The sequence below is a fragment of the Andrographis paniculata genome, unplaced genomic scaffold (genome assembly GCF_009805555.1).
Source record: "Andrographis paniculata isolate CXL003 unplaced genomic scaffold, ASM980555v1 Contig57END, whole genome shotgun sequence".
Taxonomy (NCBI): Eukaryota; Viridiplantae; Streptophyta; class Magnoliopsida; order Lamiales; family Acanthaceae; genus Andrographis; species Andrographis paniculata.
Window position 1 is genome coordinate 1,842,453 of NW_026137592.1, and position 16,804 is coordinate 1,859,256.

Below are 16,804 nucleotides of genomic sequence, written 5' to 3' on the forward strand. Positions count from 1 at the left end.
TAGTATTTTATTTTTAAAAAGGGTTTCAATTATTAATAATAACATCGACTTCGTCTTTCTCGTTTCTCTCTCTCTCTCGCGGATCAGATCTCTCGAAATCGATCGATAATGGCGTCAACCTTCAGCGGCGATGAAACAGCTCCGTTCTTTGGCTTCTTGGGGGCCGCGGCAGCCCTAGTATTTTCCTGTAAGATTGGATTGATTCGAAAACCTGTTTAATTTCCAGATCTAATATAATTTGGTGAGCTGCTGTGGTGTTATTCTGTAGGTATGGGGGCGGCGTACGGGACGGCCAAGAGCGGCGTCGGTGTGGCGTCGATGGGTGTGATGAGACCGGAGCTGGTGATGAAGTCTATTGTGCCCGTGGTCATGGCTGGTGTTTTGGGTATTTATGGCTTGATTATTGCTGTGATTATTAGTACGGGTATTAACCCTAAGGCCAAGTCCTACTACTTGTTTGACGGCTACGCTCACCTTTCTTCTGGACTCGCCTGCGGTCTCGCTGGACTTGCTGCTGGTATGGCTATCGGAATCGTCGGAGATGCTGGTGTCAGGTATTTCATTCCTCTTGATCCTCTTTGTATTTGAATATTCAACGTTTGTGAAATTTATTCATTTAATTATTGTCTTTATTAGTGGATTTCATTTTAGACGTCTGATTGTTTTGAAATCTGTGCTGAGTTTTAGGAACCTTTGTGGTCTTGTCATTATTGTGCATAGGAACCTTTAGTTTATTCATGTAAATAATTAATTTTGAAATAATTTGAAATATTTCGATGTTGCATCAAGTTAATCTTTTGGAAAATACTGTTGAGTTCCATTACGTTCGTTTGTGTGTAAATGTAGTGGCGTGTTGCTATAAGATAATAATTTGAATACCTAATTTGGGTGATAATTTATTTTAGCTATGTTAGATTGGATTATTTATCCCCAAATTTAACCTAATTGTGATGCTAATCACTTAAGTTTTTTTTTTTTATTTTTATTTTTTTTTATTTTTTTATTTTCTCTTCAATGAATGGGATTAAGGTCTAGTGGCTAGTTTGAGGATTGTAAAAGAAAAAAGCAAAAAAAAAAAAATTATAATTTTCACATATATATCTATGTATTCCTCTGTAGAAGGATTTTTCACTACAATTCCTTTATTCTAGATCATCACATCGAAACATGAAAATTTTCCTGCTTAAGCATGGTAGTATCATTTGTGCTTCGAGTAATAAGTCATTTTTGCTGCCATTTTAGATGTGGTCAATTTGTCCTTTTATTATTTTTATGCTCTGGTTTGTGATATCTTTTAATCCAACAGTTGTTTAATCAATATTTCCTTTTTGTCTATTCAATTCTTTCCATCCAAACTTGGCATAAGTGAATGTGGAATGGTTATTCAATACCAATGTTAGAGTAGAGTTATACAATCACTCTTTTGGAACAATATATCTAGTGATGAGTTCTTGTCCATTATGCTAAACATGTGGTTACTCTTAGTAATTTTATTTGTCAAGTTATTCTCGATAGTAAAACCTACCTTAAATTACACATTATATTAACTTGATAATATGATCTATCAAGTTAATCTTTATGATCAGGACTCAGAATGCATCATTGCATAACATATTTATTTTAATATTGGAATCAAAATCTTGATTTTCAAGATTCTAGGAAGTTGGGTTTGTGTTCTTTTGGCATATCTGTGTACTAAGTTTCATGTCTTGCCTCGTTGACATTGCTGTCCTAAATATTTTTTATTATGAACTGTATGCATTTTCTATCCCCCCCTTCCCCTGCCCTTTGATGATCACCATTATTTATTTACTCTTGCCTTACTGTTTTCAGAGCGAATGCACAACAACCAAAGCTCTTTGTCGGAATGATCCTTATCCTCATTTTTGCTGAAGCACTGGCTCTTTATGGTCTTATTGTCGGTATCATCCTCTCTTCTCGTGCTGGTCAGTCTAGAGCTGACTAGAAAATTTCACTTCACTCAAAGAATGTTTCAGTTTCTTGCAATCAGAGAATTATGAATACGTTAACTTCTTCATGATTACATTATAGTTTTGCTATGGAAATGTTTATGGGCCGTTGCTTCATATCCATGTGGCAATGATTTGTCCAGATTGCTCAAACCAGTGATATATATGGAGGTATATTGTAGATGGTAAGCTTGTTTTCCCTGAATAAAGTTCCTGGTACTATGTTTAAGGTGCCGGATGTTGCGAGCATTTTGCATTTGTTTTGAACAATTGCATGTATTATTTTATTTAATTTTGTTTAAACACAGATCCTTTTTTTTTTAATTTCCAAATTACATTCTCTAAATTCATCTTGGTGTTTTAGACTTGATATATAGTTAATCTCTTCATTGGGCTCGGTCGTCCTTAAATCCTATGCTTGTCTTGTATTGTCCGCAGTGTTCATATGAAGGCAAGGAAAATTTTAAATGTACTTCAATCAAGAAATTTGAATTTTGAGATTTTCTTTTCTAGATTTTCTATCCTCACTATTGTTGAATTGCTAATTGCTATGGCATTTAGAGTTTCAAGGCTTGAACAGAAATAGTGGGAGCTTTTTGAAGTTATTTTAACTATCATTGTCTTAACTTAGAGTGAAGCAACTTATATGAAATTTAAATTTCTATTGTTTAATTGGATTGAACTATTCCCATTTCACTTTTAGTAATTTTGGTATGCCATATGAAAGGATAGAATTTATTAAGGTATATTTTTCATGGCTTATCGTATTGCTAGTTTATAGATAGTAACTATGATTTGTTAGAAGTTTCGTTTAAGTCTTATTGTAAGTTTTGTATTATAGTAAACTACATTTGAAAGTTCCAGCTAAGTTAAATTTCTAAATACTAATCTTAATTGAACTAGATTGGCTTTTTCCTTAATGTTGTTTTTGGAATTTGTTTGCATCTTCGAAGGCCTTGATGGTGATCTTACATTGATGCTGTTTACTTCATTAGTACAGCATAGTATATATATGCTTCGACTGAAATATTGACTAGTTGTTCAAGACCAAGCATTTTGCGATTGATCACCGGTATTTATTTTGTTCATTGGATATAGTATAGACTAGTAATCCTGGTCCATATTAGGCATATTATTGATGTCATGGCTTGGTTTGTGTGATTTCACCACTCATGGGTTCCCAGCCTGCCCTCCCTCTACTTCTTCACGATATACGTACACTCAAAAATGTATGTATACAATGATAAGTATTGGGGGGTGGGGGGGTGGTGTAGGAGATTGAGGATCCGAGTTGGTTCTTTAGCCTCCTTCCTTTAGATGAGCAATTGATGATTGGGCTGTGTTGTCATGGCAATGGATTCAATCTCAATCTCTATTGCTAAATATAATATTATCTGTAATTTAAATTTAAATTTATTCTTCTTTTTACGTTGTTATAGAAAAATATTTTTAGTTGTTGCTCACTTTTATTAAATTTTGCTTTAGCACATGATTTGGATGAGAAAAATATTAAGAAGGGATCCTTTTTTCCAATCTAAAATCAATTGGTGATAGTTAAAGGGCTTTAGTAGCGGAGTTCTCACATAGGTAAAGGACTTTTACACAGTAGCAGAGTTTTCACATATTAATGAATGTGGGACAATATTCAATACTCTTCTTCGAGATGATAGTCTCATACAGTATTCAAACTTAATAAGGAGAAATGCATATATATATATATATATCTATCATGCACTTGTGAATTTACATACAGTTACCCCCCTTGCCTTTCTGAATAATTTTTACTATATACTCCATTTATTCATCATATATGCATATTTGTTTATTATTATAAAATATTATTTAAATAGATATCAAGTATATTTTTATAACAACAAATTGAAAAGTTTTTATAAAAAATTCTTTTTTTCCGTTTGTTTTTTAATCTAATTTTTTCAAAATTTATTATTTGTACTTTGTGTTTTTTGAAAAAAATATTTTTTTTATCCGTCTCTAACAATTACATTTATGTATTAATATTAAAATATTCTTATATTTATATAATTATTCTTTCTATTAGACACATAAAAAATAAATAGGACATTTGGTAACATTTCAAAAAATTTGAGCGAAGTAGTATTTTTTTTTTCATACAAAATATTTTATCAAATATTATTTTTATTACTAAACTCAAATCATTATTGCCAAATTCAATTAAGGGTTTGTTTGTTTGGGGGTTTGAATTTTGAGTTGAGATTTAAATAGTAAAAATTTTGAATTTGAATAATTATATGATGTGGTATAAATAGGTGTTAGACGTAATATTTCGAATATAAAATTAATTTTTAATATAATATAAAAAATAAATTTTTGATTTGATATTTTTGACGAAAAAATCCAATTCCAAAAACAAACACACCATAAGGAAACACACCGTAGAGATGTAAAAAGTAAAAAGAAAAAGAAAAAAGCATGACAATAGATGAACCCCAGATATTTTTTGTCACAGAGGAGCAATGCAATGCACATCACTTTCCGTGCAACCACCATTAATGCACGCTTCATGGGTCCCACCCCCACGTGACTCTCTCTCTCTCTCTCCTCAACTATTTCAATAACAAAGACTCATGCATATCGTAACATACCATACGTTGTTATTAATACTATAATTATTATTCTTTTATTTACCATCACATTGGATTGAATTGTATATTTATAATTATTCATCTAATTTAAAAAACATTAAAATTGGCAGTATAAGTACAAAAATAAAATGCAAAATATACTTTTATGGGACACATGTATTTTCACTTTTTATTTTTGCACCGAGACACATGTACACAATATATATATATACACACATATTTGAAAAGACAGCAGACCTGGTGTCTGTAGACTGTAGGGACACCTTTGCCCTAACGGCTACTTTCTCCCTCAATACACTACACTACACTACACTACAATAATATAAAAAGAACACAACAGTAGATACACTCTCCTTTCTTAATTATTCAATTTGCAACCCTTTATTCCTATCAATTATTTAATTTTCAATAATAATAATAATAAAAAAATTACATTAACTTAATTTCTTTATTCAAACATTAACTCAAAAAAATTACCCGAAAACCAGCTGACACCGCTACACTTTCCCACTCCCCTGACCGTACCATCTATAATTCCATTTTGCCACGTCCTCACATTAGTCAACTATAACGGATAGCTTATCCTTAAATGTAATATTTCTAATTTATCCGTTTAGGAGTATTATATAATTAATAAATAATTAAAAAATTTATTAATAAAAATATTGATAATATAATAAATATAATTATAAATTAAAATAATTAAATAAGTTAATTAAAATAAAAAATTATTAATTTTAAAATATAATTAAAATATATATTTTTATTTAAAAATACCATTTATGTGAAACATAAGAACATAAAAATAATAAAAAAAAATTAAGTGGAAAAGTTAAGTGAGTACTAAAATTGATTTTCAAGAACCAAACAAACACAACACAACACAAAAAAAAAAAAAAATAACACCATCCAATTCATCATCACTAATGAAACAAACCACACCCTCCCATAACCACCAACACCACCACCGTCACCCCGGCGACGGCAACGCCGTGGGATCCGCCGACGACGGCATCTCTGGCCCCAGCCGGCACCCTTCCAACATAAAAACCACGTCCGCCATCGCCGGCCGCTCCGCCGGCTCCGGCATTGTGCACAACAGCCCCACCTTCACCCCCAACAAAAACTCCTCCCACTCCGACGACTCCGGGTCCAGCTCCAACAGCCCCGGCTCCAGCAGCTCTGCCACCTCCCCCCGCTGCAGCCGCCCCTTCACCCACCTCACTATATCCTCCTCCGCCCCGAACATCACCGGTTTCTTCCCCGTAAGTATCTCCAGCATCACGATCCCAAAGCTATACACATCCCCCTCCTTACCCCCCCACCCCGCCCCCACCGCCTCCGGCGCCACATACCCCACTGTCCCCGACGTCGACGCCGCCTCTCCCGCCGCCGTCGCCGTCATCCTATCCATCCCGAATTCTGACAAATGGGCTTCGAAATCGGCGTCGAACAATATGTTCCCCGGCTTGACGTCCCCGTGAACGATCGACATCGAATGCAGATACGCTAACCCCCGCGCGACTCCGAGTGCGATCAAATGCCGCATCGGCCAGTTCAAGACGTGCCCGTCCTGATGCGACGCCTCCTGCAGCAACGTCGCGAGGTTGCCGTTCGGCATGTAGTCGTAGACGAGGAGCCGCATGTCGGGAGGGGGGCCTGCGTAGTACCCCCGAAGAACCGTGAGGTTTCGATGCTTGATCTTGCCGAGCGACTCGGCTTCCTTCCGGAAGGTGCTCTCGTCGATCGACACCTCCGGCAGCCGGCGTATCGCCAGCACCATCCCGTCGCCGTACGTCGCCTTGAACAGCAGCCCGTGTTTGCCTCTGCTCAACACGTTCTCCTCGTCGAACTGTCGAGTCGCTTCGACCGTTTCTGCGTAGGTGATCTTGTTGTTGAACATGACGAGCTTTGGCGCGCCGTTGTTGTCGCCACGACTTTGCGGGCTTGGGCTTCGTTTCTTCTCGCCGGCGGCGGCTCTCAGCCTCCGCCGCCACCGGAGAAGGCTGTAAACGTAGCCGCAGCAGCATAAGACGAGCATCAGACTCCCTGCCGCAACGACAGCTACGAAAAGAACCAACCGTCGTTTTCTCCGTCGCCCGTCGCAGCTCTTTCGCAACGGCATCCCGCATAAGTTTTCATTCTTCGAATAGATCGAAGGATCATCGAATCGCGATGCTAATGCGTCCGGGATCTCGCCGGCGAAGTCGTTACCGGAGAAGTTCAAGCGACGCAGGTCGGGGATCAGAGCGAGGCTCGGAGGAATAACGCCGGTGAAGTTGTTCGACGACACGTCAAAATCCGTCAATCTCGACAGCTTCGACAACGTCTCCGGAATGCTGCCCGACATTAAGTTCGAATCGAGCAAAAGAACCTCCAACGACGAACAATTCGCGAGACTCTCTGGGATTTCGCCCGATAACTCGTTTCTTCCCAAATCAAGCCTCCGTAGACGCGACAAACTCGAAAGATCATTGGGGATTCGACCTGTTAATCCGTTTCCTTGGAGTTCTATGGCTTCAAGATTCGAGCAGTTCCCCAACTCTCCCGGAATCGAACCGCTTATCCGATTTCCGGACAGCGAAAGAATCTTCAGCGACACAAGGAATCCGTAAGTCGCCGGAACTCGGCCGGCGAAAGCATTCGCCGAAAGATTCAGATACTGCAAATCAGAGAGGCTGCTAAAGCCTTCAGGCACATTCCCGGACAGCAAATTATCCTCCAAAGCGATGGCCTGCAGATTCGGCAAACCAAAGAGCTCGACGGGAAGCTCTCCCGACAAGTTCTGCCGGCTCAAATCGAGCGACGTCAGCCTCAACAGATTCCCAATCCCTCTCGGAATCGTCCCGGAAAAGCCGCAGTCGCTCATGTTCAGAACCTCCAGAGCCTTCAATGAGCCGACATTTACCAAAACCTCGCCGGAAAACCGGTTGTTGCTCAAATTCAGAGTGCTCAAATTGCTGAGCCTCATCAAATCTTGAGGAACAGAACCAATCAATCTGTTGGAACTCAAATCCAACACCTGCAGAGAATGAAGATTGCCTAAGCTCTGAGGAACAGAACCTGTGAAGGAATTTTCGCCGAGAATCAGAGATGTTAGGCTCTTCATTTCGCCTAAAAACTCCGGTACCGGACCGGAGAACTCATTTTCACCAAGATCAAGCACTGTTATGGAGGTACATTTTGTTATGTTTTGGGGGATTTCACCTCTCAATGAGTTGTTAGCAACTCTGAGTTCCTCCAAAACCAACAGATTCCCAACGGTATCAGGCAAGTTTCCAGATATGGAGTTTCCAGAAAGATCGAGGACCTTTAGAGTGGAAAAATTGGTTAGGAAATTGGGGAAAACGCCATTGATGTGGTTACTGTTAAGGTCTATGATTTGCAATGCACTCGCGCAGATTTCGCCATTGTTATTCTCTATTCCCGTGAGTGCATTGAAGCTCAAGTTAAGGATCCTAATCGTAGCATTTAATTCTGAGAAATTACAGAGGAAGGATGAAGGAAGGACGCCGGTGAGATGGTTGTGCGGCAGCGACATTACCTGGAGGTTTTTGAGGGAGCCTAGAGTCGCCGGTACCACGCCGGAGAGGTTGTTCTCGCCGGCGCTGATGTGGATTAGCGACGAGCAATTTGAAATCGCCGAGGGAATCGTGCCATAGAGGCTGTTTCCGTCGAGCCAGAGGTACTGTAACTGCTGCAGCGCTCCGATCGTCGGGGGAATCTCGCTGGAGAAACGGTTGAATGAGAGATTGATAAGGTGGAGCTGGTGAGCGGCGGAGAAGTTCGCCGGGATCCGTCCGGAGAAGGCGTTGGAGGAGAGGTCCAACACTCGCAAACTCTCGGGAATGCCGCCGGAGATCTCGCCGGAGATAAAATTGTGCGCGAGGTTCAGGACCTGGAGATTCGTGAGGTTCGTGAAGAACGCCGGCGACAACTCGCCGGCGAGCGCGTTGTCCTGCAAGTAGACGGCGCGTAGAAGCACGCACTCCGCCAGCGCGCGTGGTACGGATCCATTCAAATTGTTCGAATGCAGGCTTAACCTCCGCAGCTGCCGGAGCTCCCCCAGCCGCTCACTAATCCGGCCTGTCAGCTGAAGTCGCGGCAGGCGGAGCTCCCTCACCCTCCCGCCGTCGCACATAATGCCGCGCCAGTCGCACGGCGCCGCGGGCGTCGACGCATCCCATTCGTTCATGGCGCCGCGAGGATCCTCGACTCCTCCTCTAAACGATAGCAGCGCTTGTATCTCCACTCCAACCTCCGCCTTCGTCGCCGTCGCCGTCGCCGCCGCCAAGAGCGGCAGCAGCAAGAGAACGCCGGCCATTGCCATGTAGACGAAGAAAAAACCGAGGGGAGGGTGAAGGATTACAAATGCGCAGGGGAAGCGCACGTTAGTAGAAGGAGTACAAACGCCATAAAATGCGCATTCCGATGTCCAAGTGTACTACTATTTCTGCCTTCAGTCTTCTCTCTTTTGAAAAAAAAAGCCTTAAAATGGGAAGTAAAGAAGTCGCGTTTTCAAAAAAAAAAAAAAAAGAATTAAAAACGCCTTTATCTGAAATCACGCTTTTTCTATCCAATCAAGGAGGTTTGCATCATTACTCCGACACCACGCAGCATTCCTTTATTAAAATTTTGTTTTCACTCACCAAATTAAATGCAATATTATTTATATTTAATATAATGACATTTGAATGGAAAATTAAATAATAAATTAAATTTGAAACAAAATTAAGAAAAACCAAAAAAATAAAATTAATGTCACATGTATTTAATTTGATAATTTAGTCAAATAGGGTGGTGGTGCTTTATTGGGTGTGATTGGGACAATTTATGATGAACTTTATTTACCATTATTATTTCAAAGTGTCATTTAGCGATTATTATTTTCATATTTATTTATTTAAATTTGTATTTTGGTGTTGTAAGATGTTGACTTGTCAAAATTAGCATTTGCTCTCAAGGATCTTATTTTATGGATTCGGTGTTTGAGTTTTTCTTTTTTTTTTTAATGTAATTTTAATATATATATATTTATTTATTTTGGATTAAAAAAATAAATAAATTCAAAACATTCTAATGTACATTACATCAATCAATCAATCAAGTGTCGGCTAAATTACTCATTTCTTCCTATATCAAGTCAGGCGCCATATACAAACATATTCTTATGTTATGGAGTATTTAAATTAGCTTTAAGCTTCGCAAGAATATAATTGAAAATTTCATGTGTCTTCAAATTTGTTCTGGTATTATTTATCAAAATTTATTCTCTAAAATATTACATAAAAGGGTTTTTTTTTTTTTTTTTTTTTTTTCTTTTTCTTTTTAGTAGTATAAAATCTTACATTTCTTATTTACTAATATACCATTAAATACCCTTTTTTATTCAATTTTTCAAAATCTACACAGGTAACTGAAGGAGTATGTCTTTTTTAATCTGGTTTTAATTTACTAATTATGCAATTATTACAATTTTTTTATAAAGATATACTCCCGGCATAGGCACCGTTTGCTTTTTGCAATGTACATTTTTATTATATTTCTTTTTTTTTTTTCATAATCATATATAACTTGAAGTTTTAGAAATATTAGTATTACAGATATTGTGTTATATAAAGGTAATGAAATTTATAATATATTGTAAATTGTAAAAGTATTTATAATATTAGACAGACAGTATAATTATTAAAAAAATAAAATAAATACGAAACTGACTAAAATGAAAAAAATAGATAAGAGAGAGTATTCATTCATAATAAAAAAAACAAAAATATCCTTATTAGTAATAGTAAGGTATAGTACACTTATTATTCATCATAAAATATTATATTCAAACAAAAAATCAAAATTCCAAAACAACACATCCTTAAAATGGGAGCAGTGAATGCCCACAATTTGTAGCCAAGAAAACCATGAGCACACACAGAAATACATACAAACATAATTATATATATTCCCTCCCTCCGTCCTCTCAGGAGGGAGCCGCTTTTTGCAAGTAGATTTTTGAATATTAGTTTTATATTGGATTGTAATAAAAAAAAGATAAAAATACCCCTAATACAGTGTAATATAAAAATAATAGCATTTGTGTAATATATTGTAACTTGAAAGACTATTTATTATGTGAAGTACGTAGTAAAATTACTAAATTAGGAAATAATAATCATGTTTTGGGACGAATGAAAATAAAAAATAGTAACTTTTTGGACGAAGAGAATAATATGATATATGTGAAATAATGATATGGTCATCTTCTCCTCCAGTTGTGCTGAGTTGAAGTTAGCAGCTTCTTTAATGGCTCGTGGTCACTCACTCACTCTTCTCAACAACATTGCCCATCTTCTCTCTCTATCTCTCTTTATAAAAGTGGCTCCCCATCTTTATAAATCCTCACTCACTTGTCATTTCAACAAATAATAAATATTCACTTCAACACAACATTGCATTACACAACACGGGCGTGTCACAAACAAATGACAAAACCTAATAAATAAATAACGCATATTGATTGTGTTGTGTAGGGCGCAAGGTGTTGGCAGTTGCCGCCACTAAATGGCCAATCAAACCAAACATCCCTCTTCACTCATTTTTCTCAAATCAAATCAAAACATATATTATATGAATTTGTTGCTGGTATGGTAATTAAAATTAAATGACTCAAAAGGGAAAAGAGACAAAGACAAACAGACAGGGTTGGCCAGTCTTGGCTATTTAATGACAATCTGGAGTGGGGTTGCTCTTGACACACTATATCTATATTACAACTTCCACTGGACTTATTTGGGACAAAAACACATTACTCAATCATCTTTCTTTCTTTCTTTCTTTGTTTTTCTTTATCTTTCTTTGTCCAAACATGGACATCATCAAATTCATCATCCATCATATCCTTATCCTTATAATAGAGGACCTACATTATATACACAAACACACACATATGCCTATTGCCATCCCATTTCTAGGTCTCCCCAATGCATAACAACAACAACAAAACACAAGAATTGTAATAACTATCTTTCTTTTCCTCTAAAACTGATTTCTCAAATTCAAGATTTTTTTGGTAGATCAAACCCTCTAAGGAATTCTTGGTTTCTTCCTAGTGTAGTTAAAGTGAACTAAGGGCTAAGCTCACAAACTCCTCATTAGGAATTCCCTCACCGGCACTTCTATAATGTCCGGTGGCCAGCTTCACCTTCCCCGTTAGACAGGGCTAAGTCCGGCGTCATCAAGATCACAATCACGTGCTATAACTATATATATATATGTATATATACATCTTAACGGCATCTTATATATTATGTAAACACACAAGGGTGGGATTCATGGTTTTCCACGATGAACTAACCGAATCCTAAGCCAATTTTGAGCCCACAAGTGAATGAAACAGTAAAGAGGTTTCTTACTCATATCATCGAAGGAAGGCTGTGTGTCCAGCTGAAGGGCCTCATATGTGCTGGCTTCGGGGAGAAGCTTAGGCCGAACATTTCTTTTGGGGCCTGCCCTGGCCCCTTGAATCCCACCAGCTTCGCCACGACAGTAGCACTCTCGTTAATGTGTTCCATGTCTGCAGTGTCTGTCCATAGCTTCCGGCATAGCTGCAGCCTCCTCTGCTTTGACTTTATGTCAATGCCCCACTTTATGTATAGAGCCTCTCTTTCTTTAGATGACAACTTTCTTAGCATCTTTCTGCTCAGCATTTCTCTCTCCCGGTTCAGCGCTTTTGCCCTGTACGCCAAGAACACAGCAAAATTACATTAGAAACATCACATTTCCTATTAAAACTCACAATGGATCGATGAATGTGTTATTCTAGAAATGAATGAGAATAGGGTACCTTGAGGCCTGTGATAAAGATGGATCGTCTTTTGTGACTCCGGCTCCATTTATCGGATTTTTGAGAAATGAGAGCCGTCTAAGCTCCACCTCCAAGTAGACAGCATCCGAAGGATCTCCCTTAAATAGAAGGAAAAAGTAGGTTCTGTGTGCCAATGGAGTGTGGCAAGCATCCCAAAGTTGGATTATTTCCTTCATCTGCCTTTCGAACTCTATGCGCCAATCTGGAACAGATTCCTTCTTGTCGTGAGTTTCATTAGAGCCGTCATCTGCAGTTTCTTGTAGGTTATCTGTAGCTTTTTCAGCTATTTCCTGCAGCAGAAGCACTGATCAATATATACACAAAAGAGCATGTCGATGATTGTGTAGTGTCAGCTGAAAAAAGAACTCAAATGCATCAGTTAGGAGATTGTTCGTTCTCTTACCATATTGTCCTCAAGCTTTCCTACTGGGGTAGGATCGATCACTTCACTGACATCTTTTACACATGTTTCTTGTTGCTTTTCCGGATATTCTTCGCTCAACACGACTGCTTTTTGCTCTTCTTCATTCGTGGTTGCATTCTCAGAGTCTTCTGTGCATGCATTATCCGAATTGGCCAACACCTCGACATTAATTGATTCTGCTTCGCCTTCTGTATTGTCTACTTTGCTTTCGATTTCCTCAGGTATCTCAGAATTCAGAGAGTCTGTGGTTGTACTGATGATTGCTGCACAGCTAGTGCTTCTAGTCATGCTTGTGCGTGGATCAGATGCATCATTCTCCAATACTACACAAGGGGATGATCCTGCACAATAAATCAACATAAAAATCGGTTAGAAGTACAGAAGGCCGAAAACTTCATTATCAGAAAATAAAATGAGCCACAGACCTGAGCTGTGATGTCTTGTTTCCAGGGAAGGTGAACTTGAACCCTTATCGATCTTCAGTAAATCAATTTCTACACATCGAACCTCCTTGCAGCTATCTTCAGTGTTGTCACTTGCTTGAGCAATCTTCTCCCATCCCTTAAGTGGATCAGGGCCGAAGTACTTATCAATGAATTGTGTTGGTGATGTCTCGCTAGACAAAAGTTGTTCTTCAACACACTCGGGGAACTGATCTTCAATCTTGCTGGTTATGGGATCCTCAGATTTGTTGCGAGTGTGACACGTTTCAAGTCCGAAATTATGCCTATTGGGACCGACAGTCTCAGATGCTTCTGATGCTGAATATTCATCTGCCGAAGAACCTTTCTCATGGCTGCTAGTGTAGCCCTGAGAAGGAAAAGCTCAAGTTTAGCTCTATGATGCATTTTAAGGATATTCTGGTCCTATGATCGATTTTGGTGAGAAACAATTGCACAAACCGAAGATTGTGATGCTTGAGATGTTGTCCCTGAGCGTAACAAGCTCTCAAGACGAGAGTGAGCCATGTCACGTTGAAGGGTTAATTCTTTGATTTCTTTATCCATCTGCATTATAAAAGGGAGTCAAACAATACATACTGCAATTTTAATATATGATTGATGCACTGATTTCTTAGTTATATAAATGGATCTTTGCAAAACCACCTTTTCAATCAGTTCTTCTTTTTCCTTGAGTGCCGAAGCAGGCCCGCAAGAGGCAGAACGTGAAGTCAAGCCCCTCAGCTCATTCTCCAATCTGGCTAGTTCTTTTTGCAGTTGCTTCACCAATGCTTTCTCAGACACCACCACATTGACCTGTGCATTCGTACTGACCTGCTTAGCACAGCTTGCAAAATGTAGTGTGTTTCTTGATTGCTCGACAAGACTTTGAGCAGGGCTCATTGTGCAAATAATGCCTGTCCGGGCGTTGCCACCTAGGGAGTTCTGTAGGATTCGTGTCAGCTTGGAGTCCCTATACGGTACATGCCCATTTCTTCCCTTGCTGCAATAGAAAACACCGGTGATATGTTGATCACTCAACACAGTGGGATAGCCATAGTGGTGTTATTAACAGCAAGGCATACCTTAATTTGCGAATGACTGTCCCAAGTGTAAGTAAACTGCGATTTATGTGGCAACCTTCTTTCAACCTTGTGCCTGCTGCTGATGTCTGAGATGCACGTTCACTACCCGCCAGATCAACAAAATTCTGCATTCAAAAAACAGAACAGGATATTATGCATATGATCGAATTCTCTGTGTAAAATAGTTCACATTGAATGCAATTCCTTGTGAGAATATTTTGTACCACTGTAGCTGTTAGAGTGCTCATATTTTCAGCACCAACAAACTCACGAGCTTCACTTTCAACAGTCTGCAGGAATATCCATTTCAGTATATAACAAACTCCACACCTTAAAATAGCAATAATTTATAATTATAAGAAGCTCACCAAGCGCAGTATTTGATGAGATCTAGAGCTCACTTCATTGAGGGCAGTCTCACCAGTTTGTCTTTGAGCTGCAGGAATGCATTGTAACAAGAGTAAACATGTTGTGAACAGAAAGTATAATGCTGAAGATTGGTTCATGATTGCTCTTACCTTCACAAATTGATAAGAGTTCGTTTAAATGGTCGGAATCCCTTAAGATCACCTCTGTAAGTTTGTCAACTACGGTTCCTTTCTATAGCATAAGAATCAGTAAACAGTAAGTGGTTCCAGTATCTTAAAATTTGAAAAATTACTCTCACACCTCTGGATCGTCTAGAAGTCTTAGAGGTCCGCTATCTAGGCAGAGGAGGTCTTTTACTGATTCATTATAGATCTCCATGGCAGAAAATTTCAAGACAAAGAATCTTTCAGGATGCTGTAGTTTTCGAAATGATGAATCTGATATCAACTATTTCGAAAAATCATGAACAAAGTCAAGAAACAAATTATCCTGACTAGAATTACCTTGTCTATGTAATCATATATATCGGCCATTGTGTATTCTGTGATTCCTGACATAGTGTATGTTTTCCCACTACTCGTCTGCCCATATGCAAAGATCGTTGCTGGAGAGGAAAAATAACCATGGTTAATGATATTATTATCATGACTGGATACATATTTCAAAGGAAAGAGTACTCACAATTCATTCCATTTAAAACAGAAAGGGCGATCTTCTTTGCAGCTTCATCATAAACTTGCCTTGTGGGGCAGTTGGTATTGAATACTCTATCTGTTCTCGACACAATGGACACATAGAACCAACAGAAGACACACATAAGAAAACCAACAAAAGATAAAAATCAGTGGTGCCAACATTATCTGTCCAATGGGTGGCTTACCAAATGTATAGGCTATTGGAAGCAACGATCGCTCATTCTGAGCATTTTTGTATAAGATGGTCGAGTTGTTGATGCATTCCCAAGCCGGGAAATCATTCCTTGTCAACTCTCTTTCATTCAGAGGCCTCAACCTTACGGAAACAATGATTTTCTCCTCTCGTGCACTTGAATCTTGAGCATCCCATTCAATCATATCATCCCCAATAAAGGTCCCCATTTCCAATCCTATATCAGATCTATTATCCAACCCAAATGCACTCGAAGAGAATCAACTAGCTAGCAAATCCACAAATAGAGGCCTTGTCATAATCCCTCTCTTTTTTCACAAAGAGAGGGACTTCAGACACAAGATGTTTACGTTCTGTTCAAGCCCCACAATCCTTTTCTATGCTGCAAAATACAATCCTAACATATATGAATCCTACAAGCTTGAAAAAAGCAAACAGCATTAACTAGATCTTTGAAGTCTCAGCTTTATATAAACTATAATAATGAAATCATCTACTTTCACAGTTTTCTTTTTCACGAGAACTTTCCCCTTTTTTCTCTCAATCAAACTGCACACCTAACAATCACTATGTAACATTTAGAACCGAAATATGTTGACAGATAAGATCCATAATTCTACTTTTCATATATATATATGTATATATATATATATATCCAATTCTAACTTAAACAAGCAGCAAGGAATTGCAAATAAATCAAATCTAATCCAGGAATATCAACAAAATAAATCAATGCACATTGCCTCCAGAAAATGAAAACAAAAGGCGCAATTTTATAACCATAACTCCACACAGCTAGCTCGTTCGATTACACGCAGAGGAAACCAACTATAGAGAAATTTATTACTCACCGAATATATATCAAAGTGATCCAAACCCAGAGGAAACAAACATTTCCGTAAATATAATACAACCAAATTGAAAGGAATGAATGCAAGGTGAGTTAACCCATTGATGGGGACAGAAATGGAAAATTGGGGCAAGGAGAGGTTCATTGTTGTGGAAGTGAGACAGATGACGCCGTAAAACCGCAAATCAAGGGGAGCTGGTGAGCAGGCGAGGAAGACGGTGTCACGGTGGCTGGGCCATTATATAGTATATGGATCCGAACCCGCCCGCTTCGAATATGGATATGACCCGACCCGA

At 38.6% G+C, this 16,804-nt stretch overlaps 3 protein-coding genes across 3 annotated transcripts; 1 reads left to right on the forward strand and 2 right to left on the reverse strand.

The window, feature by feature from the left end:
- Window positions 1-19: 19 nt before the first annotated feature.
- LOC127256821 (V-type proton ATPase 16 kDa proteolipid subunit-like) lies at window positions 20-2,277 on the forward strand. The gene is made up of 3 exons (XM_051283027.1): window positions 20-187; window positions 269-554; window positions 1,834-2,277. Exons 1-3 carry the CDS (start codon window positions 109-111, stop codon window positions 1,964-1,966), a joined length of 498 nt encoding a protein of 165 aa, XP_051138984.1. The 5' UTR covers window positions 20-108; the 3' UTR covers window positions 1,967-2,277.
- A 3,146-nt stretch (window positions 2,278-5,423) lies between these two features.
- On the reverse strand, window positions 5,424-9,050 carry LOC127257009 (probable LRR receptor-like serine/threonine-protein kinase At4g36180). The gene has a single exon (XM_051283264.1). The coding sequence runs from the start codon at window positions 8,922-8,924 to the stop codon at window positions 5,565-5,567; it is 3,360 nt and encodes a 1,119-aa protein (XP_051139221.1). The 5' UTR covers window positions 8,925-9,050; the 3' UTR covers window positions 5,424-5,564.
- On the reverse strand, window positions 8,981-16,766 carry LOC127257010 (kinesin-like protein KIN-7H). The gene is made up of 16 exons (XM_051283265.1): window positions 16,510-16,766; window positions 15,651-16,040; window positions 15,452-15,541; window positions 15,274-15,374; window positions 15,071-15,184; window positions 14,920-15,001; window positions 14,770-14,837; window positions 14,626-14,691; window positions 14,402-14,526; window positions 13,983-14,319; window positions 13,779-13,883; window positions 13,302-13,686; window positions 12,856-13,217; window positions 12,432-12,742; window positions 12,001-12,322; window positions 8,981-9,065 (listed from the first exon to the last, which is right to left on the reverse strand). Exons 2-15 carry the CDS (start codon window positions 15,865-15,867, stop codon window positions 12,001-12,003), a joined length of 2,685 nt encoding a protein of 894 aa, XP_051139222.1. The 5' UTR covers window positions 15,868-16,040; window positions 16,510-16,766; the 3' UTR covers window positions 8,981-9,065.
- Window positions 16,767-16,804: the final 38 nt, after the last annotated feature.